The sequence below is a fragment of the Paramormyrops kingsleyae genome, chromosome 15 (genome assembly GCF_048594095.1).
Source record: "Paramormyrops kingsleyae isolate MSU_618 chromosome 15, PKINGS_0.4, whole genome shotgun sequence".
Lineage (NCBI taxonomy): Eukaryota > Metazoa > Chordata > Actinopteri > Osteoglossiformes > Mormyridae > Paramormyrops > Paramormyrops kingsleyae.
The window spans coordinates 21,409,485-21,433,057 of record NC_132811.1 but is presented as its reverse complement, the minus strand read 5'-3'; the positions used below and the strand labels follow the sequence as shown (position 1 = coordinate 21,433,057).

At 45.6% G+C, this 23,573-nt stretch overlaps 1 protein-coding gene across 1 annotated transcript in view; it reads right to left on the bottom strand.

The window, feature by feature from the left end:
- The window catches only part of palm1a (paralemmin 1a), a 47,946-nt gene that overhangs the window by 7,729 nt on the left and 16,644 nt on the right, over positions 1-23,573 (bottom strand). Inside the window, exons 3-9 of the mRNA XM_072700092.1 lie at positions 23,161-23,241; positions 19,663-19,790; positions 18,782-18,890; positions 16,716-16,737; positions 14,093-14,158; positions 12,081-12,212; positions 10,109-10,638 (exon numbers count right to left, since the gene is read on the bottom strand). Of these exons, the coding sequence (XP_072556193.1) occupies positions 10,109-10,638; positions 12,081-12,212; positions 14,093-14,158; positions 16,716-16,737; positions 18,782-18,890; positions 19,663-19,790; positions 23,161-23,241 (1,068 nt within the window). The remainder of the gene's footprint in view (positions 1-10,108; positions 10,639-12,080; positions 12,213-14,092; positions 14,159-16,715; positions 16,738-18,781; positions 18,891-19,662; positions 19,791-23,160; positions 23,242-23,573) is intronic.

Here is a 23,573-nt window from a genome sequence, read left to right as displayed (position 1 = left end):
AATTACAATTCAAGGTTCACAGCACCAGGAAACAGAAGCAGCCTTTTCTCAACAAACACAAACTGATACAGATAAAGAGGCTAATTGCACGTATAATGAACATTCCTAGCATGGTCTAATAACTGGGAAACAGCAGGAATCACAGTCACAGATAACAATGCTGGCAAACCATTGGCATGTCATTATCTCTCATGATGAGTTCATATAATAAAAGCCAAGACTGAAGAAAAGTCAGATAAATCCAGCATGCCCATAAAAACAAGCAAAAATAATTTCATATATTAATGTTTGCCCACTCAGTCAATGGACACAGCAAGCAGCAAGACAAAAGCAAATCAATGAGGGAGTTGCAACTCTGCAGCTTAATTAATGGGCTGGCCCTGAGTAAAGCAGATATACTCAAGGGCGTAACTTTGGTTTGAACATTGGGGATGCAGAATTTTAAGTAACCTATTGCGGTGTTTCTCAACCCAGCCCTTGGGCACCCCCAGACAGTCCACATTTTTGCTGCCTCCCAACTCCCTGCCAGACAGGCCCCATTTTTGCTGCCTCCCAACTCCCTGCCAGACAGGCCCCATTTTTGCTGCCTCCCAACTCCCTGCCAGACAGTCCACATTTTTGCTGCCTCCCAACTCCCTGCCAGACAGTCCACATTTTTGCTGCCTCCCAACTCCCTGCCAGACAGTCCACATTTTTGCTGCCTCCCAACTCCCTGCCAGACAGTCCACATTTTTGCTGCCTCCCAACTCCCTGCCAGACAGTCCACATTTCTGCTGCCACCCAGCTCCCAATGACTGGTTTTATTAAACTTGATAATTAACATGCTGACCCTGAGTACAGCAGGCATACTAGACAGCTACGGTCCCACTGAAAAGTGAAAACTGAAGCACGGCTTTATTTTATTTATTTTATTAAGCTTGGACCTCGAGCTGCCCAGCCTGTGTATGATAATATGGATCAGGTGCACGTTTAAAAAGTGGCCCAGCGTTGTTATGCAGTAAAAAAGCCAGCACTTTCTGGGTGATAAACAGAACGGTAGCAGGGGAGTAACATCACCGGGTGATGGGTGGGCACAGCACGAGCACAAGTGCAATATTAAACCTAACCCACAAGTAAGCATATAGTCACATTTAGCTGCAATACCAAAGCTGTGCTGAATGTAGAAAAGAACTAAGAAAAGTCTACACTTGACAACATTCTGACAACAAAAAGCATGAACCTGTACTTATATTCTGTGACTATTACATAACAAGCTCACTCAGATGATCATAATCATATAGCAACATATCATAATTTATCCATAACTTACAGCAATGTCATTTTCTTTTGTAGGACCCTTTGCTACAAATTATTGTGTAACAATAGAGTTGATTCAAATAATACAAAGTTTTATGTGGCAGCATGTTTTCTGCAAGGCTGGTATATCCAGAGTTTAGTTAAATCGCAACTGTTCTTTCAACCCAGTTACCGACTACATGATTCTGGCCAGAAAACCTTAACTTAAGCTGTAGAGATGTAGGGATTTTTTGGTGCAGTTTTCCATCACCCTCTCACAGTTTTACAGCATAATAAAAGGCATAAAAGGCATTAGAGGTGGATGTACAACATCATGCTGGGCCCCATTCCTCTGTCATCTTCGGGACTGTCAGACAGAGCCGAGCTGTGTGGGTCAGAGATGCCGATCTATAACTCAGTGTTCCCTGAATGTAATCAAATGATTCGTAAGGCACTATTAGCCGAATGGCAGGTAGAAATAATATTACATTCAAAATAGTTGAACACTAGATAGGCCTCATGCACAAGAAATAAGGCTGTAAAAAGGATAAACATACAAGATACTGCATGATTTGTTTATTCTATTGTGAATTATGTACTAATTAAAAGAACGGTTATTATAAAGATTCATCTGTCCTTTAGTTTATATATCCATGGAAAACAATAACTAGAGTTCACATTATCAGTGATCAAGGATAAAATTTTGGGTTTTGTGTGTTTGATATTATTAAAATATCTCATACATATCTTGTAATGTTTTAAGAAAATTGTAACATAACTTCTTTCACGTTTACCATGATTCATGTGACAAGTTTAATGGCACATAATGTTCACATAAAGTTGTTTCAAAATAAGGCAAAAGGCTAAAATAAATATACAGCAATGCTCAGCACAGATGGAGGGAAATAGGTATTGCATTGATTGATTGAATTAAAGGAAAAAGTTCAGATGATTAATGTATAAAATTGCACAGGAATGTACTCACATAGATCTTCTGAACATTGCTAAGCAGGGTCTAAGTACAGAGTATGTCTCCTGGACCTTCTGGCTCTGTGTGTTTGTGTGTGACTACCCTCACATTTAAAACCGGACTGTGTATCCCTGATAAGCCCCATCCTTCAACTTCCAGGAACTGGCACCTCTGCCAGCCCCCATTGGCTGAGCTGCGAGGGGGTGGAGCTAGTGAAGCCTGTTTTTACCAGTCACACTATCGTCCCCCAAAGAAGCTCAACACCGATAGGCAGAGTCCTGCCAACCTGTAGCCTCAAGTCAGCTAACCCGAGTAGTGAAGATTAGCCATGATAGAAGTCTGTCTTTGCTATATGGGACATGATGTCTAATATGCTGTAATATTTAATCAAAATATTCAAAATATGTGTTGAATGATGAGGGTATAGTAGTGGTGCCTTTGATTAATGAACCTGTACCATACATGATTCATTTGTAACCTAAAGCCTATGAAATAAGTGTCAAGATGCAGTGCGAACATGTATAAGCAAAGTTAAATTAGACACCTACTTCAAATTTACTCCATTTATTTAGGCTGCTGGCCCTAATATATTATATTTATGTATGTTGGTGGGTAGCTATTGTGATAGACTTTCTAAATGCAGCTTAATAAAGCGTTAGAGTCACATAAAAACCCAGAGCTAAAGACAGAAAGCATTGCATTTACCGTTAAGGAAACAATGTCGGAGAAGATAAATATTGTCAGACCTTTGGAGAGGCAAAGGGAAGTTAATTGGTGCCCCTCCCATGAAATTCCTCATTTGAGAAGCAAACCACCCTTTTGTTCAGCATAAATTTATGAGAGCAATAAAAGTGTGTAGGTGGCTAAAACAGTCAGAAAACGGTTTCTTTCATGCTTTCCGTTACAATGCGTAGTAGACCTACCTCAGAATTTGCATGAGGTTTAGCTGGGAACTGCAGCTTGACTTCAGTATTCAGTCACCATGCCCAGTCAGAAATATGTTTATCTGCACATAGAGACAGAGGTGAGATTGCACACCCAGGTACATAGAAAAGAGACGCCTGTATCTAGGCTTTTACTGCTCATAAATACTCAAGGTCAAATGGTGTGAGGGAAACCAAAGTTCAAGAGGGAAGCGGGAAGACTGAGTTCAGCCCAGGAATGGGATTGATCATTGGCTATCCTGATGGCATGTATGAATAAGGCATGAGTGACGTGAAAAATCTGTTAATGGCATAAATAACGCCAAAAACAGAAGCTTGAGCCATATGCAAATTTCGCAAAGTCAAGAGCACGTGAAGATCCAGTTGGTCTGAAGGAATCTCTCGTTTATGATTTACTGACCTCTAGTGGTATGAAAAAAAGTTACGTAAATAAGTGTATGGGCTGCAAGGTGCAAAATGCGTGTCAACTTCCTTAATCATTTCTTGCATTTCTCCTAGCAAGAGTAGAGAGGATTTTATCATGTCTTAATGTACAGTTTTGCCATTCTTCCATCTCCCAGCTGCATATCCTGGTCGGGCTCCCGGTGAATCTCTGCACGTTATCCAGAGGCAGCCTGGCATCCCATCCCACTTAGACTGTAACTCAATAAGATGAATTAGAGATTGGGCAGAGTAATTCAAGGATGCATTTAAGATGCATCTGCCCACTCAACATCATCATAACAATTTCAATTACCCAATTACAACACAGTGCAATTCTAAGAATAATTCAATGTGAAGTTACGGAACTAAATTTATAATAGAGTCACTGGACATTTATACACAGAAAGTAGCATTCTATAGGCTACCTTGCCTGAGAAATAACCACATTGCATGTACTTGACATAAGGGGTGTGTGACGCACCATGTGTCGCGTGAGTGGAAGGGGTTGCATCAAAAGGAACTAAAGCAGAAGATGGTGTGCAGGCCACCAGAGGATGGGACACCCTTATGGGGACAAGCACAACACGTTCCAATGAACAGCATGGCAGGCGCAAACCACAGCAGATTTAAATATAAAAACGGAGGAAAATATACAGAATAAGGTCTGTCACTTTTTTCCTGGCTATTACTGCAAAGTCTTAAAATAGATGTACACTGCTCTGTTTGCACGTGTAATTCACACATTTGTTTAATTTTTTTAAGAAAAATTATGCTTGAACAGAAAATTATACAAGAAAGGCATTAAATAATTGGTGTCAATACAACCTTACTTCAGCATTTCAACTGTAAAGAACTCGACACACCTTCAAAGTTATATAATATACATAGCAGATGCACAAATGCTGAAATAATGAGTTTTTGGTGACAGGATTTCTAATGTTTGATGAAATATTAAACTGCTGAAGTGCTGAACATTCAAAGATCACCTCTATAGCACACGTAGTAAATCACTGAATAAGGCAAATATGTCACCAGTAGCTGGTGTATATTTGCTTCGGTTCTTGTCACAGATGATTTTGCCAGCTTACCTTGGTCTGTTAGGTGCTTCTTATGGCAACATGCACCTTTAGGCTGCTGCATATCTGAGTGCATGGACTGCAAGGGTGGAAGTGACCCAATGTCCCCCACCTTAAAATGTATTGAGCAGGAGGTACGAAATGTATGCAAAAATATGGGATATATGGTTTTGAAAAATTATTCAGGGGGTCTGAGACAAAAAATAAGGTGTAGAATCGCCAATTGCCAGAGATCTTGTATTAGCATCACATTCACTACTCAATCTTCTGCAGAAAAACAAGTCGTCCATGTTTTCAAACCTGTATCCTTTCGGTTTTTTATTGGTGTGGATGGTTTACTTACTGCTACAGGCCTGAAGGCTGGGATATATTGGCCTGATATTTCTACCTCTTTGCATTTGTTATGAACCAGGTATCTTAAGCACTGCACTGCTGAACAGCTGAAATCGAAGGCAAGTGAATCCTTTACATCAGATGTTCTAGGTGTTTCTAGTCTAGGACGAAGCGCCAATGTTAGCCTAGCCCCCTGGATTCCGGTGTGGGGCCAGCCCCTGAGACTTTGGCTGACCGGTTCTCCCCGCTGTTCCTGCCTCCGTATGTCCCACCCTCTCCAACCCTGTCAACCAACGGGCACAGTTCTGGAGTTATCGCCCGGGTTCTATAGGGGCCTACGAGAGATTGGATGCAGGAATGGTGTCACTGAGCCCCTGTTTATTTATTTTTTGTGTCCTGCTGTCACAAGGCCTACGCTGAGGGCAGGGGACTCGCTTCGGAATGCGGCTGTCAGCGAGCGCATCACAAAGGCAAACAATGCTCTCTAACACCCACATGTGACAATAAGCACGGGAATTTTCTGCCACGCTGCGGAACCAATTAAGGGGAGGCGTCACACACATACTATTGGGGGGATATTTTCATCTTTTTGTGGGAGTCTAGTGAGAAGACGATGGGGAACAGGCAACGCCCTGCTGAGGCTGGTTCTCAACATCCGGAATTTGAAAAGGAGAGATAAAGAACAAGAGAAGAAGCGGTTGCTTTAAAGCACGTTACATTTTATTGTTTCCAACACTTTCTACATCACTTGCCAGTTTGTAATAAAGAAAACCTTGACACCTTATAAGGCAGGAGAAACAACAGCAGTTTCACTGCACCGTTAGCTGTGCAGGAACCAGACGTATGGGAGAGATGGAGGGTTCACTATAATAAGAGAAAGATACATTTCTTCACAAGGACTTTAATAGGTAGGGTTATATACTTATAAAAAGCATGCAGTTACAAAAAGAGGCCTGGACTGAACCAGACTACAAGGCATTAGGGTTGTCTAACGCGTCAGAACTGGAATGTCAGTACAGAGTGTCGGGGTGGGGGGGGGGGGGGGGGTTGCTAAGCAGGGGCCTGAGGTAACTATGGCAATGGATGCCAGCAAAATATGAAGGGAACAGTCATGTGACGTCCACTGCAGCCACACTAAGCCAAGCGCTACTGAAGATGTGTGCCAGCCGTAACAGAACGGCGAACATATCGTGTATTTCCAGAATGGTCACTCCTCTAATTTTTTCGATGCTGGAAAAGCATTCCGCACATGATGATGTCACGTCAGCGTCGCTTTGGCCTTGTGGGAGTGCATGGACTGATTCGACGCCGAGAACGTCTGACTCACCCCATGCTCCATCTGAAGGTGAGTAAGCATGTGTCAAGGACTTAATTACAGAAACACCTCTTGCCTTAAATTGAAGTTGAGTTTCAAAGGGAGTCTCCAGAGTGGATTTGAGCACTGTAGCTTTGAATGACAGTTAAGCTTCCTTAAGAGATAAGCCAAAAGCTGAGTTGAACCAGCCAACTGAACCTACGCATACAGATAGGAGCCGGTTGGCTGTATCAATTAGAATATAAATTTCTAAAAATTGTGCCATGTCCCATGGAAGGTTTTACATTTAGTAAATGTGCATGAAAAGATTACTGCAATCCCCAACAAGTCTAGCACTCTGCGAATCTCATTTTCACAATGTGTCCAACTATCTGAATGAGGCTTCCCAAAAAAAATAAATAAAAAATTACACTGTACTGAGGACCTCTGTTCCAGGCTGTATTCCAGCAGAGAGTTAATGATCTTGTTTTTTTCATAGCAGAAGAAAAGACAAAATAGTTTGGAGATTTTTTTTTTGGAGAACAGGCAAAGAGGAGCTATGAATAGGTAAGATCTCAATTTCAAACCCGAGGCCACTGGAAGTGTCTCCACCAATTAGCATATTGTGGAGTGAACAACAATCTATATATAATATTCCAGAAAAACACCTCTGTGTTCGTACAGCGTACACATTCAAACATCTCCTTGTAATTCCTACTTTCCTACTCCCTCATACTGAGCCTAAACCTGATGTAATCAGGTCTAGGTGAGTCCACACACAGCTTCAGTCACCCAGTACTCAACCCTTAGGAGGCTCCTGGGTACAAACAGCACATTTCAGCATCCTTGCGTATCCACCTCAAACGTTCATCTTGGCTCTGTCCAAAGCTGCTTAACTCTCCTGCTTGAAAGATCCCCTGTCCACATAAACTTCTGATCTCGAGCCTGCATTTAAAAGTGGCCACACCTTACGGTGAGCGGGAATATATATGTGAAGAGTTTTAAATGAAGTTTCAACAACATAAATGATTGCAGACTTTAGGAAGGTGGGCGTTACACTGATAAGCAGATTATTTTAGAAATGCAGGGATTTTTGCATGTAATACAGTCAAAAACATTTTTTTTTAATTTGGATCATGTAAACATGCATGCAGATATTCTGTTGCATAGGTTTGAGAAGCCCGCTGAGGGAGTATTAGATATGCGATTACCAGTGAGTGGCCACCGTGGGGCGCTATGCCAAGGAGAACGGGGACGCTATCACTGCATCCGGCCTGGCGCTCCCACTCTGAGGGCCAGAGGGGGCACTGTGGGGCCCGAATTCGACATGCCGATGGCTAAAGAAGCTAACGCAGATGACTCTGCCTGACTGATAAGGGGAGGGGGATGGGGAGGGTGTCAAACAGAAGCAAGAGAGAAACAGATTTGCTTTCAGCATATGCAGTCTGGTTCTCCAATGGACACGAAACGCATTTACCAACAGTGCATGAATACCAAGACATTATTTGCTTTTTTGGACTGGTAACACACTTCAAGCACCATTTTGAAATTTGGATAAAACACCACTTTAAAAATCTACCTTCACAGAAATGACCAAACTACTCCTTAAAACCCATCCTACAGATGTAGAGACAATAGAAAAATGTAAAAGTGTTGAAATATGACCGTCCCTAAGACCGAAGCATTTTTATTTGTATTTTTGCAAAGAAAGACACGCAGCATAACCAGTGCAAGCAGGAGGCACGACAAACTCACAGGCCGTGGGATTTTTTCAAGTTAAAAGTACCAGAGTCCACAGAAACCACTTGTTGTTCGGCCAGCTTCCCAAATAAAACTTTTATTTTGAAGAAAAATTACACACGGACCAGCAGGCACACTGGGGTTTGTCAGCAAATTGGTGGGAGAAGCACAACACAGGCAATTTGCTTGACAATCCGTCTCATTATCCCATCTCACCATACAAAGGACAATAATTACAGGACTTTTTTAGCTTAGCTGAAAATTTAGCTCCAAATACTGCTAATAAAATAATAATAATAATAATAATAATAATCCATAATAATAATAAACCCAAGCTTCTATATGTCTACAAGGCAGCAAAACAAAGAAACAAAAAAAAAAACAGGATGAAAAGAACAGGCACAGAGAAACGAAAGAAAAACAACTATCGCTCTCTAAGTGCGGGAGGGGTGACTGAACAGCAACTGGAGCAAATATCACCACTTGGGGGGAGGAAAGAGGTGGCAGCATCCTGGAATGTGAGGAGGGCTTGCATCCCTGTTTCTGACGTCAGGGTCCTACACGAGCCAAAGAGCTCGGGGGCCCGGCGATGGGGGCGACTCGGGGCCGACGGCACGGACTGCGGCGTCGGGGTGTTCCCCGAATGACGGTGAACCCCCTCGGGAACTTTGCAGGGCGGATTATTTTCCCGCTTTTGCTGTGGGTCTCTTTCAGAGGGATGTGGGGGGTGATGTGGGGGGTGATGTGGGGGTGGGGGGGGGCTGCACATAACAAAAAGCCATCCACCGCATGCCGATTCAGGAAAATGAAATACTCCACGAATGATCGCAGCACTGTGACATCGAGACGGCATCACACCAAACTGGACGCTCGTTATGACTGCTTGGGTTCAGCTGGATCGGCGTCCAGCTCTGCTTAGACCTCACTGATGCTGGCCGTCTACTACAGACTCCAGGTCGATAATCTATGGTGGGCATCACAGACGATCCAGAGACTTCTCATTGGAAACTAAATGGATTTAAACCAGCAAATCACTCCCTCCTTACACAACAGCATTTATTTCTTCAGAATGGGTGACGTTGGCCAGGTTATCGTTGTTATTCTCGTTCTTACAATCATGGTTCAGTCCCCATTCGGCTGAAGGAGAATTGTTTCAGAAAGAAAAGCAGTGAGTTTAATGAGCCGGTGTGACTGAGATTGCTGGCGTGGACAGAGGTCACGTGAGGTCACGTGAGGGCATCACGATGACATGGAGACGAGCACAAACAGCACGAGAGCTTGGCGGCAAACCCTCAGTTGGCCTCGCATTTAACGCACTGAGCTGCTCAAGTGTCCAAATTTACATCCGCTCGTTTCTCCACACTGCACACTGGTAATAGCCTTAAGACACCATCCCTCTCCCCGTATCTTAAGAATAATTCAGGTTTTTTTCTTTCTGGGAAAAAAAAAACCATGACAGTTACCTCATCACAGCATTATCAGTCATAAATATTACAACACGGTTTTCGAAATGTGTGTTTTTTTTTTACCCGCTGGCTCGCTGAATCTCTGAAAAACTGTGACAGCAAAGAAAACACAGCAAGCTGGATACCTTACGTCTTCACCCACGGTGACCAGAGGGATTTGTCTAAAAAAATCCAAATAAATATATCTTTAAAAATAAACAATTTATATATAGATATATATATATATTTATATATGGACATCTGTGTCCTTCATACGGTAAGATAAGACTACAAAATTCATGACACTGAGTAAGTGATGTCATTTACAAAAGAATCCCGTTGGATAATGTTGGATGACCTTAGCGCCGGGTGGTTATGGGGACGAGGCCCTCCGCTCCCGGTTCCTGAATGCCAGGTGGGAACCGGTCTGACCGCATCGGATGCAAACAAAGTGGAAAAAAAAGAAACAGAATTTAAAAAAGTAAAATAAAAAACCCCTAAGGATGATGACGGAGTGGGGGTGTCGTAAAAAGATGGTATGTTTCTGTGGTGGGTGAGAGTTTCTGTCCGGCGGGCTCGTGTCCCGGGGGGTGCTGGCGGCCCGCTCACATGATGGAGCAGCACTTGCAGGGCTGTTTCTCCTTGGTGTTGAGCTCCGCCGCCCCACTCTCGGCCTCGCCCTTACCCCCTCCCTCCTCCTGGACCTTGACGGGTTCGGCGGCGCTGCCGTTGGGGGGGGCCTGGTCTTCCTTGGCCCCCTCGACGCCCCCTTTGCTCTCACCGTCCTCGATGACCACCAGCTCTGCTTTCACCGTCCCCTCCAAACCCAACACCTTCTTAGTCTCCGTCTCGTCCTCGACGCTCTGGTATCCCATGAACACCATGGTGACGGGGTGTTCGGAGCTGGCATCGCCCAGTGCGTCCTGGGTATCGCCGCCGGGCTTGGCTTCCATGCCTGTGATCTCCTTCTTAGGGGTCTGTGCCGCCTCCAGGGGACTGCCCGTCGCTCTAGGTGTGCCCCCCGCCTCGATCATGGAGACCTCGTCGGCTTTGTGGATGAGCTCATCCACCTCCGTGGAGCTGAGCAGGTGCACTCCATTCTCCACGGCGCCGTCGATGCCACGCACCTCGTGCACCACTGTTGGGGGGGGGGAGAAAAGAAGGTGGAGTCAGGCAAAGGCAGCTTGGTGGAGGCGGGGATGGAGAGGACAGGTGGGTGGGGTTGCTGTGATCAAGCTTAATCTGCCCATGGACCAGGGGTCACTCAAGCAGAGACAAGGAGGCCAGGAAAAGCAAGCAGGTGACAGGAAGGCCGGCAGTGCACCGTGGGTATGAACCTCACATACGCTCGCCTGCCTGGGGAGGCAGGCTAACAGAAACGGGGTCTACGCTGCACATGGGAAGCGGCGCAGGCGAGAGGGGCAGGCGTACAAATGCGCGAGCCTGACCCACCGTGGCCTCGGCAGTGGTCACAGGTTTGACCTGCCAGCCGTTTCCCCGGACGCCGGGCCGACGCGTCATGGCGACGGCGTCACATTATACACATGGGCTTGAATTTTCACAGCGTCGCTTCCAGCGACAGGAAATGGCCAAATTCCACTCCGGGACACTGGCCAGCCCTTGCAGGAACGAGATCCAAAATCCTCACTATTAAAGGCGTTAGTCCACTAACTTTCCAAAAAGATTTTTGGCTAGAGAGGGCTGATTCCAAAATTACAAGGAATGATATCACTGCCTTTTCATTTGGATTTAAAAGCAATACAGTCGTATTATCAAATCTCGAAATTATCAGCTAAATATTGCAGATGTCGTGTACAGAGCTTCACTTGAGGTGGAATGAGCCCATATTTCTCTGTCAATGTCGGTGTCGGGGGGCCGAGCAGAGTGGGGGGGAGCATGTGCCCGACTCGCTGCTTTGCAGAGCTGATGGTGGTGCTGGATGGGAAGAGCAGGGTGAGGGTTGAGGGGGCCATGCCCCATTCTGGCTGGAAGCAGGGTGACCAAGTGACACATCGCAATACAGAGATGCAGCCAGTCACCACGCTACCGGCTCCTGGTGAAGCATCGTCTCTTAGCATCAAGAGCCGTTTGGCTGCTTCCCTACAGTGGAATGTGGGCAGGGGATACCAGGCAGAATAGTCCATTCCATTTAAAAATACTCATTAGTTTTCACGTCAATCTTTTGGTCACCCTGCTAGAGGCGCTCATGCTGAATTTTCATACTTTACGAGAAGTGGCATTTTGCAAGTTGCTCCGGCGTGCTAACCTGCCTCCTGCTAATCACCTCGTCGCTTTGCCGTATCCAATGACCCCACTACCTATGCGAGCAACGCTAACTTTACTGCACTGCGATGTATGTAATGCACTTAGCAAGCGGCTCATTGCCGATGGTCTTTCTGACACACTTTCCTCTTGACCTTTGGGGCTCAGGCTTGGACATGCTAACCCTCCGCCATAAATGCTGATGTTTCGACCAACGCCCATCTGCGAGTGTGACTGGCACTTCTCGTAAAGCAAAGGGACTGCGCAGGATGGGTTTCCGCCCGCACGACGCTCCACTGCAGACTATAGCAGAGTCACCTTTCTGGTCATCCTCATAGACCTTGACCCCCTGTTGAGTGAGGTCTTTCGGCAGGAGCGTGTTGGTGGATAACACTTTAGTCTCGCCGGTGAGCCTGTCCCTTTCAACGGTGATCTCGACCGAGTACGTCGCTGGGCGTCAACGAGAGGACACGTTAGAGTCCTGCAGATGCTCCTTGTAGGTCACCAATCAGCACGCACCCACACTCTCCTTTGGCAGTCAGCCAATAAACCCACAACATTGCAAAGACATCACGATGCATACATCCTAATAATCTGGCAGGGCAGCTTTCCCTTGATAGGCCCTGGAAAATTACACCACTAATTTATACCTGCTGACAATTTTTGGTTCTAGGAGGTATGGATTTGATTTGGGCTTTTATATATCATAAGGGTACTATTACGTTGTCAACAGAGGCACAATTACCTATGTACAAAATGGGGCAAATAAAATCACCACCAGGTAATCCACTGACCACTTACTGTTACAATTTTGGAAACAAATTTGAAAGGATTTCTTTGTAGTTAGTACGTACAATGAGCTCACGGCTGCCATGGCAACAATGCATAGGAGGGCACAGCACAGCCTGGCAATATTTCTGTTGTCATAGCAACAGCAAATCTGCGATCTGGATATATATATATGTTACTGTAATATACAGAGTAGCCGTAGGTAATAATATTAGGTTTATACTCTACATGCAAACGCAAGCTTTCACTTTTTCATATCTACGTCTTTTAAGCTAAACAATGTGGATTTAGACACAAAGACACAGGCATGCGGAAAGTAATGGTGTTTTGGAAATCTAGACAGAGAGACAACAAAAATTAAAGGTGAAATCAGGTAGACAAATACTGTACAACCAAGTACATAACAGTAACAACATATTGCGGTATTTAGTCAAAAAAGCAAATAAATGCACACAGGAATGGAAACATAACTTACATCAATAATGTCATAATTATATATTAGATATACTATTGACTATTCATTACTGTTTTTAGGTTGTGACTGAGTGATTTACTGTTTCATTTACTGATCATCTCACAAAAAACAACCTCATTGCAAAATAATCTGTTACATTTTATTACATTTTATCACACTGGTTATTTAATTCTCCTACCTGTGGCCATGTTATGTTAATGGACTTCTTCAAAAATAATTTTGAAAAAAAAATCATAAATGTTTGACTGCAGACTTTAATTAATGATACAAAAAAACTGTAACTGTCAGATGAGTTGGCATTATGTATTTATGGGATATGAGCAAAAATAAATAAAATTTAGAAATATTTCAATTATATAAGCATCAAAATGATGACATAATTAGGAAACAGTTGTAATTATGAAACACTGATTGTTAATTACGATACAGTATGTCCTAATTTTGACATAGGAAGTCTTCGGTATGAGAGAGAAAATGCAGCATCACGAGATAAGTGTAATTATGGGATGTCAGTTGTAATGGTACAAGAAAAGCAGCATTATGAGACACTAAATTGTAATGATCAGATATAGCATCACACAGCTAAGGGCACCTTAAGTTTTTTTTGCCACATATCTGAGATTTGATTGATTATTGGGGAATAACTTTAAAAATGAAAATAGTTTGCTGCTAATGTAAAATCCTGTTAAAGGATATATTGTGCTGTTTGCCTTTCTAGGGGCAGGGGTTTGAGATTAAAGTTACATAAAAGCACAGGATGCAGAAAATAAAACTGGAAAAGGCTCCCTTTTCAAACAAGCTACGCAACATAAAAAAAACCAATCCTCTCAGAAAAATTACAGCAAAAGATAAAAAATTAAATTATGACACAGTACTGTGCTATTTAACACACGTAACAGAAAGACACTGGGTTTGTTTTGGCCGAGTGCACAACTCAAATATCATGGTATTTTATGGCCCACAAGGCTGCAAATATTAAATGAAATGAAAGGGGAAAAAAAGATACTGAAGAAATCTTATTACAGAGGGAAGGATTTCCACCAAAACACAGGCTGCAGAGACTCACCTGTTTTGATCATATCTGAGGAACTTCCGGACATGTCCAGACGTGAACGGTTGTGAATTTTGACCTCTAAAATGGTCAAGGAATAAGGAGGCGGGACAGGCAGGAAGGAAGAAAACGTGATACAAACGGTACCAGCCCAGGACGTGCGGCCAGGGCACAAAGGGAGCGAGGGAACCTAGCGGCGCAACGAGATGTTTCTCTACATCCAGGATCATGGTCGGATCAGACATCTCCTACAGCCACAAAGCCCTCCGGCCCGCGGCTCTTGTGACCCCTCGGGAACCTCCAGTGAGCCTCCTTACCTCACATCCCACCACTGCACACTGCAGGACATTAGCCACACCCACACCCAGTGATTCCCATAAACTAAGGCCAGGATTTTTCTGCTTTTACTTGGTTGGTCTAAATTATATAGAAACATCTGGTAGTGGCCAAATGAATGGTAAGGTCAAATTGACTACATGCTAAGTGAACAACAAATAAAATAGTTTGGTCTCTTATCATACACATGAAATAGTTGTGCAATGGATGAGAATTATGCAGCTGTAAATTGCTTCCAAATGTCAGCAATGATGCGCATATGATGGCAAGGCTAGCAATTGCTGTCACCAGAAACATGCTAAGAATGATATTAATACTGGATGTAGAGAGAGACAAACAATCTTCAAAGTGCAACAATGGGCTGAAGTGCACACTCTACAATCAAGATGCAGAGAATGGAATCCAATCTAGTATGTAATATCCCCCTGGGGACCAATGAGGTGTATCTACCTACCAACCTATCTAGGACGAAAAGCAGTAGAACGGCACTAAGCAGGCTAAGCTCTAAGCAGACTAAGAGACCATATTAACGGAACTTCACAGACAGGGTCTACCCAGACAATTCACTCACAACACCAGGCCATGTCCTGTTGCTGGTTCACTGGTGCTTGGAGTATAAGAAGAACATTGTGTGATCTGGTTTGCCATTAAATTGATCCTCGTGATGTTCCTCACTGGTGTTCAAGCCATTCTACACCCCAGAGTGACTAGTCATACCCCCAGAGGGACAAGAAAAGATCATCTTTGTTCCAAGAGAGCAGAGAACACAGTTTCCAAGCGGAGTCTGCGTTCACTCCTTCCATGAGAAAGCGTGGTTGCACAGAGCAACATCATACAGGCCACAGCAGTCAGCTACAGCCTCTAAAGGTGCCTTCCGAGATGACGATGCAAGGAATTGTGCTGCTGGTGGGCACTATGAGAAGCACGAGGAGCAGGTCTCCCTCCACATGATGGAGGAAGCCCGGGCAGGTCAGCTAATAGAAACATGTGACATGTTGTTTTGGAAAACACCCACATTTTTATTTGGGGCAAGACCAGGGCAGGATAAGAGTGAGAAAGCAAAAAGCCTTAGGAATGAACCACAGAACCTGGATGCCGAACACCATGGCCCAGGATTATGAAAACAAAAACAAACCACAGGGACACCTTCAAAGAAAAACATGGAATTGCGTGTGAAATGTGAATGACGACCGTTACCTGACTTTTTCTCCCAAGGTGAATGCTGAACTATACACAGTGTGAATTTGAGAAATTACTTACGATGTTTTGACCATTTCTCTCACATCACACCAGGCTCCCTCACTTCCATATGGTCCTGACAGCATCAGATACACTGGGAACTGATTGGCTTGTACTGGCTCAAACTTTTTGTCCACTGCCTACAGCAAATGTCTTCTGGAGTGCACTTTTATTTTCTTTGTAAATAAATATGTCCAGTATAACTGTTTTTTTGGGTTACAAATATTCCTTATATTAGTTTGTGCTTCATTTTCTGTTTCACTACTAAATAGCTTCAAATGTTTGCAACAATTTTGTATTGTGACATTCTGTATCAATCACCAAAAGAATTTATTTATTATGGGAAAACTCAGACTATCCATCTCGGTGTAATTAAAAACAGAAGCATTAACAACGTATTCTAAAAAAGCTATTAAAAATTAACTATTAAAGGTCTTTTACTTTTATTTTGTATATTATTTGTATTGCAATATTTGGCATGATGATACGTTTGAACTGGTTATGGCAACAGAGAATGGTGAAAAAAATCAACATTAACATCAAAATGGATAGGATTGCTGTAATGGGAACTGGGCCCTGAGGGTTAGGGTTTAGGATTAGGGTTAGGTGTAGGGGTTAGGTTAGGCTTAAGTAATGGGAGGATCAGGGTTAGAATTTGAGTCAGGGGTAGGGAACGGTTGAAGCTACAGATAGGATTATGGGTAGGACTAGGTATAGTGGTAGAGGTAGCGTTACGGAAGGTGTAGAGGTAGGTCTAGAATTTTGGAGTAGGGCAGGGCTAGGGTTAGGATTTCATCCAAGGTAAGGAGTAGGGTTAGTTGTTGAGGTAAGGAGTAGGCATAGGGGTAGGGATATTGGTAGGAGTATGGTTAAGGTTAGAGAATGGTTAAGGGTAGGGTAAACCATAGAGTTAGGAATTACGGTTAAGGTAGGGATTATGCATAGGAATTGGAACACCAGAGAGAACAGTGTGCACCTGCTAAGCATTCAGGCAGAATGCTGACAAGAGACGCAAAACTGAGAGACAAAAAAAAACGTGCTGAAAATTTTGGAAACGTCTTACCTTTGACAGAGCCTGCAGGAGCCTGACAAGAAAAAAGAAAAATGGAAAATATGTGACGTTAAGCTGTGCACCACATGGTCAAATAAAACACAATGTAATGGACTGATCTTTCATATTACATAGGTACATTTACATTATTGCATGCACTGAACTCTGAACCCCTGCGAATGCAACTTTGAAAGATACTTTTTTTTGTACACTTTTAGGTTCAGTCGCAAAGATTTTTGCTGACATTTGCTGGAAATGCTGCAGGAGACGCAGCAGTTTGCTTTCCCGAAACGGGCAGAGGGCTGGAGGGAGAGCTGCAGAAGTGGATATTGACAAGAGAAGAAAGAGCAGTCAAAAAGCAGCTGTCAGAGCGGGCGGGCGGGAAGACAACGTTTCAGTCTGTTGCTAAGGGACTCTTGGAAAATGGGTCACACAGAGCAGCCCTTCAAGCCTCTGAAAAAGCCCCCTGTCAACAGCAGTTCCGAATTGGGTGCCCATCTCCGCCTGGGACCGCTTCCCCACAGCAGGTCCAGTCGGCCTTTACGATACGGGTTGTCGTGTAACGTCAAGACGGTGACGTGACGCCCGTTCACGCAGCAGGGATGCGCCAGCTTCAACATCGTGCCACAGAACTCCATCCAACCATCCGTCCATCTTCCTGATCACTTACCCTGATCAGGGCCATGGGGATGTTCGACGTGGAGTTAGTCACTCTGAGCCATCGTTTGAGTGTGATTGTATTGAGCAATGAGGGTTTATGGGTGGCTCATTATGGTCTGATCCCATTCCCAAACATCCTAGCCCACCATATGCCTTAAGGGTCGGTGAGTTGACCCTTATTGGATGGTCCCAGATGGGTGGACGGATTGACTGCATAAAGGTGCACGTTTCTAAATAGGGTGATGGAGAAACTCAGCAGTGTGGCGGATAGCCAGCTGGGGTCTTACTTTAAGGTAGCTATATACTTTAAACGACGTCTGGATAAAACGAAATTGAGACAAACGTGTTGCATACTTAAAACACTGAGGACACCTTGTTCGTTCAATGTTGTGCCCCAATCCTAGAGGGCGCAGAACGTTTTATATGCAGCAGTCCCAAAGATAGAGCGCAGATAAACATATTGCGGCTATTTGTTTTAATAAAGGAGACGGCAGCATTTAAAATGGAAGTCACTCTCTTTAATAATAACCACTATTGGCTTAATACTAGCGGTATAGGGAAGCCAGCAATTTACTCGACACTCACAGTTGCATGCTAATGAAACGCGCATTCCATGGCAAGCACTACACGGTTACTACATTTACTATTAACAGAAATACACCAATATACATTCATTTACAATATTTAAAGTGTATTGCAGTGCAAAGCACACTGGTAACTGCATGCATAATTAGTCCTGCTGGCCAACCCCGCGGCATCACATTTATGTCAGCCAATCGTGGACAGTGGAAGGGATCAGAAAAAAACAAAAAAGTTTGCCTCAGGGGCCCCGTATAGGCGGTATGCTGAAACGCTGATCACTGCGGTGATTATAGCTCATAGAAACTGCTACAACGACGTTGATTCCATCTTAAGTATACAGCCACCTTTAGCCTTCAATGCTTCATGCTTCGCTGCTGATGTTGACGACAGGCCTGTTTGCAAAGTGCAATTTTGCTGCAAATGAAGTGGTGTGCGGCAAGAATGCGGTCCAAGCTGTGGTTTGGGCACAGCCGTATTCTCTAATATATACCGGCACAGGCTATTTATTTAATTCATGTGACACCCATGGCCCGGGGCCCTGGGAACGGAGAGGAGGGGAGGGTCTGGAGCCACCCTTCAGCATAGTGGTGTTACATTATTTATATTCCCTGCATGAATTTATGGAATGTTTGTGGGCCAAAAGAAGGTGTCATGTGAGCCAAATGTGGCCCTGGGGCCACGTACCGAGATCCCCATGTCTCATGTCTGGGGAAATGAAGCAGGAACAGCCCAGAAATTTCCCCCAAAGCTTCACAACAGTATTTTGGCTGCCATTTCAAGCATCAAAAATTGACTTGTGACTCACAGAAGAGGGCGGAACCCCTGGCGAGGCTCACCTTGTTGTCTCCCGTTTTCCTCTCTTCCTCCTTGTCCACATCGGATAAGTTCTCTTTGGTGGATGTTGCTGAAACTCCAGTTTCCAGTTCCTCCAGCTCCTGTTCCAGCCTGTGAGAGATGGGAGCAGGAACATCCATCCAGCCACCCTCCAGACACTTATCCAGCACAGAAACATTTATCACTTTAAAAATCATAGATAAACTAACACAAAAATGTCTATTACAGGTGACCCTATATGTCTGATTGTTTTCCAGCTGTTTGGGCTTAAAGCGACTCACTAAACTCACATTCTCCCTACAAACCACACAGTGTGATATTACACTACAGTGATTCAGGTTAAGTACCTTGCCAGGTAACTGTACCAGATGACTAAACACTCTCCTCCGCTCAGCCTCCCAGATAATTAGCGATATTTAGGCACTGATGCGCCGGATCTGCCCTGGTTTTCCAAGCAGAGTGACGGCCGCAGCCCGCCAACTGCCATTGAGGAATTTAATTGGGCCTGGAGCAATCGCAGCCTGTGGCAGCCAGGCGGAGGACTGAGGCCACAGCTTGCTGCTGGCAGGAAAGGCAGGAGGCGAAAGGGGACTATGCCGCCGCATCTGCCCATTCTGCAGATATTTATGGATCAGCATCTTACCAAATTGTAGTTTTGGGCTTTGAACAGCTGAGAAAGCTGGAGAGCAATTCCAGAGACTCATAACTCTGGTGACGTATAACTGAGTTTTGCTAAAATGAATTAAACTTTTTTTATACATCATCTATAGAAATTGCATCTCGGGGGGAAAAAAAACATACATGTGGTCAACAAAACAAAAGGTATTACTGTATTCTATTAAGTACTGCTTTCTTTAACACTTTCTAGGTTCATTTGCTTGACCTTAGAATAGTCTCCTCCAGACCCTTGGTCTTGGCCTCGTCTTCCTGAAGCTGTCTCTTTGCTTCGTCCTCCTCCGAGCCAGCAGAGGGCGCTCCATCCAGCAGCCATCTCTCCCGCAGAGCCTTTGACTGCACGAGGTACAAAAGCCACAAGCTGGTGTGTTCAGCGGCATTTATGCATGCGCGAAGAGCCATATGGATTTGAATCTAACGGGAACAACAAGCAGAGGCATATTACAGGGAAGGTGCAATGATGAATAAAGCAGCACTGGAGCTAAATACAGTGTTTGATACAGAGCATCGTCAAGTGATTTCTGGCTGACTGACAAACAGACGTTGCCGTCAGTTCAATGCCACAGTTCATTCTGTTTTTTTTTTTACTACAGGAATGATATTTATACCAAAAACACAATATAAGATGGTGGGCAATATAAGCCTGATGATAACTGCTATGTTCACATCTTCACTGAGACGCCATCCTGGCTGTACCCCAGCCATATGCCCTAGGCTGCCTGGGATCGGCTCCTGGCCCCCCCCCCCCCCGACCCGGACTGGGGTTAGCGGTTAGAAGACAGATGGAAAGATTGATGGAAGGGCATCTTCATAGACTAAATGTACTTCAGTAATATGGCCAAGATGTCCTACATTCTACGCATACAAAACACGGATTTTCTTTTTAAATAAGTCTGGTTAAAAAATATTAATGCATAAAATATGTTTAACCTAAATTTAAAGCAAACTTGTTATTCAAACAGTGGGTTTTTAAGGAAACAAAGAGGCGCATTACTATCAAAGAGATCTCCTCTCCCCAGACCCTGATAGCAGTGGATGTGACACAGGCCTCTCCACGCTTAAGTAATCTCGTTAATTAGCAATGAACTGGAGCATGTGACCCCAGCCTGTGTCGTTCATTTTCCTGACCCACCCCAGAGCCGCACCCCACTGCCTCGCCCTTGCCGCGGACTGGCGCGGCACATGTGCGGTCCGTCCGCCCGTCCCACTCGCCGTCCCACTCGCAGACCCGGGTCTAATCTGGGCATAGTGCCCACCGACCCTTGGCGCTACACAAAAAGCATGACAGGAGGACGGGGCTACAGCATTGCTGTCTAACACAAGTGCATCTGCGAGACTGTTCGGTGGGGGGGGGGGTATGGGGGGCTCCAGGGAGAATGAGGAATATAACCTCCGGAGAAAGCAGCTGCGTCTTCCTGTAATCAAACCGGCTAATTCTGACATGGGCCGCATCAGCGAAAAAGATACGCAGGCAATCGACCGTTAAAAGCCTCACCCAGTGCAAACCCGCGGCAATGGCGGCTTCTAGAAATGAGGGGCATCCAATCCTCAAGAAAGTGACCATGGAGGGTGGAAGATGGAGCCTTTAGCAGCTTGGGGTCACAGCGGGACACAACAGTGAGAGTTAGACCCTGTAACAGGGTGACTGTTGTTCTGAAATGCTGATGTTTGGACTGTTTAAGGTCTGCTTGTGGCCACCTGTCGATATTTCTGAGGAATGACGAAGTGAGAGCCTGGCCACCAAAGAGGACAGATCTTTGCGGACACGTCTCTTCCCGTAAATCAGGAATAACGTCAATGACACCCCCCCCCCCCAGGGTATGGCTGATGTGGCGGCCCTGTGTGCTTCCTGATTTTCCCCGCGGCCTTATCTGTCTGACATGAGCTGCTCGCAAATGCACTGCTCTGTGGGGGGGGGGGGGTCGACGGGGATCCAGGCGAAGGGGTGAAGGTGCTGGGAGGTAACCAATCAATTTCCAGAAATACCTGCACCCCACAAAAAGGCTAATAAAATTATATGACTGTATGCATATTTAATAAGCCCAAATATACTACAGTGATTTTTATATTCTCTCAACGAAGGAGCATTTTATCTCATCTCATTTCTGGCTCTCTTCGCACTCCCCCCTCCACCCCCCCCTGCCCAAACCCAGGGGAGATGCAGCAGGGAGCGTCTGCCGACACAGCGACGGGGTGAACAACATCCCAGTGTGCCGACACCCTTCCACACACACACAACACAATGGAGGCAGGAAGAGCGCGAGGACGGAAGCCCGGCAGTCGGTCCCCGGCGTCGCGTGGTGCGTGCTGCTCGCCGATTGTCCGCGCCGCTTCTGCGCTTTAAACGGGGGACAATAGGAGGCGAGACAAAACCCCACGGGGCCACGCGTTCCCACAGATACCGCCGCCCCTGTGCGTGTGTGTGACCCCCAGCCCACCAGGGGTCCACACAGGAAATGCAATGGAATTAAACAAATCGACCGGCGTTAGGATGACGGAACCCCAAAGAGACGGGCGGACCGGCTTGACGTTTTTAAGCTAGCCGGTTTTGGCGACCTCTCGCCGTCCGCAGGTCAGGCTGCCCCGCTCTCCTCTGTCACTTCTGCAACAACAAGGTTTTGCGCCAGCTCCTTCTAATTACATTAATTACACGGCTGCAAAGGGAAGCTGTCTGTGGCCTGACAGCCGGGTTTGTCTCTCTGACACATGCCGACTTTCTCCCACTTCTCCTTTCCCACCGCTGGTGTAACTGGAAGTGTGATTTGGGGTGGGGGGGGGAGTGCTGTCCAGCCCAGCTAAAGGCCAGCACATTGGCTCTCTGTCTCGAACGCCCACCCCCCCCGCCTGTCCTCCCCGGCCGCGCTCCGCTGGGCCTGCAGTGGGCCTCCATGGAAACCGCTGACGAGGACGGCCGCTCTTGGACCTTATCTCAGTCTGGCGGGCCTCTGCCAGCTCGGTCTTCTCTCCAGGATGTGTGGTCCGCTCTTCCACAATGGCTTCGTCTCTCAGGCCATTTCTCTCACGCGATTTACGGCCGTCTGGAGCCACAACGGGGACGCCGTGTCCAAGCGTCTCGTGCCGTCGTGGTGATCTCCCGCCTGCCTATTTCTGCACTGCCACCCACCGCCGATAAACACCATGACACCTTTATATAACAAGCTAAACAGGAGTCTCTGAAGCCGCCTTTGCCTTGTTGTTGCTCAGATCAGCAGGGGACGATGTGGGACACTAGTTCAACAGTCTCAGTACTACCCGGCTTGAACCCCCCCACCACACACAGCACGTCAACATACCCTCCACCCTCCCAGGAGACACACTCTTTAACAGCCCCCCCCCCCCCGCCCCGCCACAGCAGCCCCTCCCCCTCCAACCAAGCACTTAAAGTCTTATGACTCTTGCTGGTTCCTGCCTGCCGCTCACAGTGCAGGTTAAATATTATACAAATATAATCCAACAAAAAAACGATTAAATAGATGAGAAATCCCTGAAATTCGATAATAGTTGGGGACTCTGTGTACCTTTCCAGAACATTCTGTATCATCCTGTCACTTAGCACATTATGACTGAAGACGTTCCACTTTTTTACGCAGTAGACACAAACAGGTCAGTAAATTGCCTATTATCATTCATAATGCATATGGGCTGAGAGCAGCTGCACCCGGAGTGGGCGGAGGGCCACCCCTGGACACGAGGCGGCCGGCTCTACCTTGAGGTGCTGGAGCTGTCGGCGGTCATCCTCCAGCTGCCTCCTTTTGTTCTCAATCTCTGTCTGTTTCTTCCTCTTCTCCTGCGAGATGATAATGGGACCTGAGGTCAGCCGGGGACGTGGACGGGGTGCGTGCAAGCGAAGACGCAGCTGGATGTGTTTCTGGTAGGCGGCCCGCGGGGTACTTACCTCGCAGTCAAGGACTGAGGCGCAAGAGAGACATGCTACAAATTCATCAAAATCAATCAGTGCACAGAACGGGACCCACAGGACACACTGGTGCCTCACATCACTGAAGTTTAGTCCCACCCTGCTGTGTGTGTGTGATCATGTACATATTACATTGCAGAAACCAAAAAAAAAAGACTGGTGAACAAGGCTCATGGAAACATATATTGTACCAGTCAAGTCTA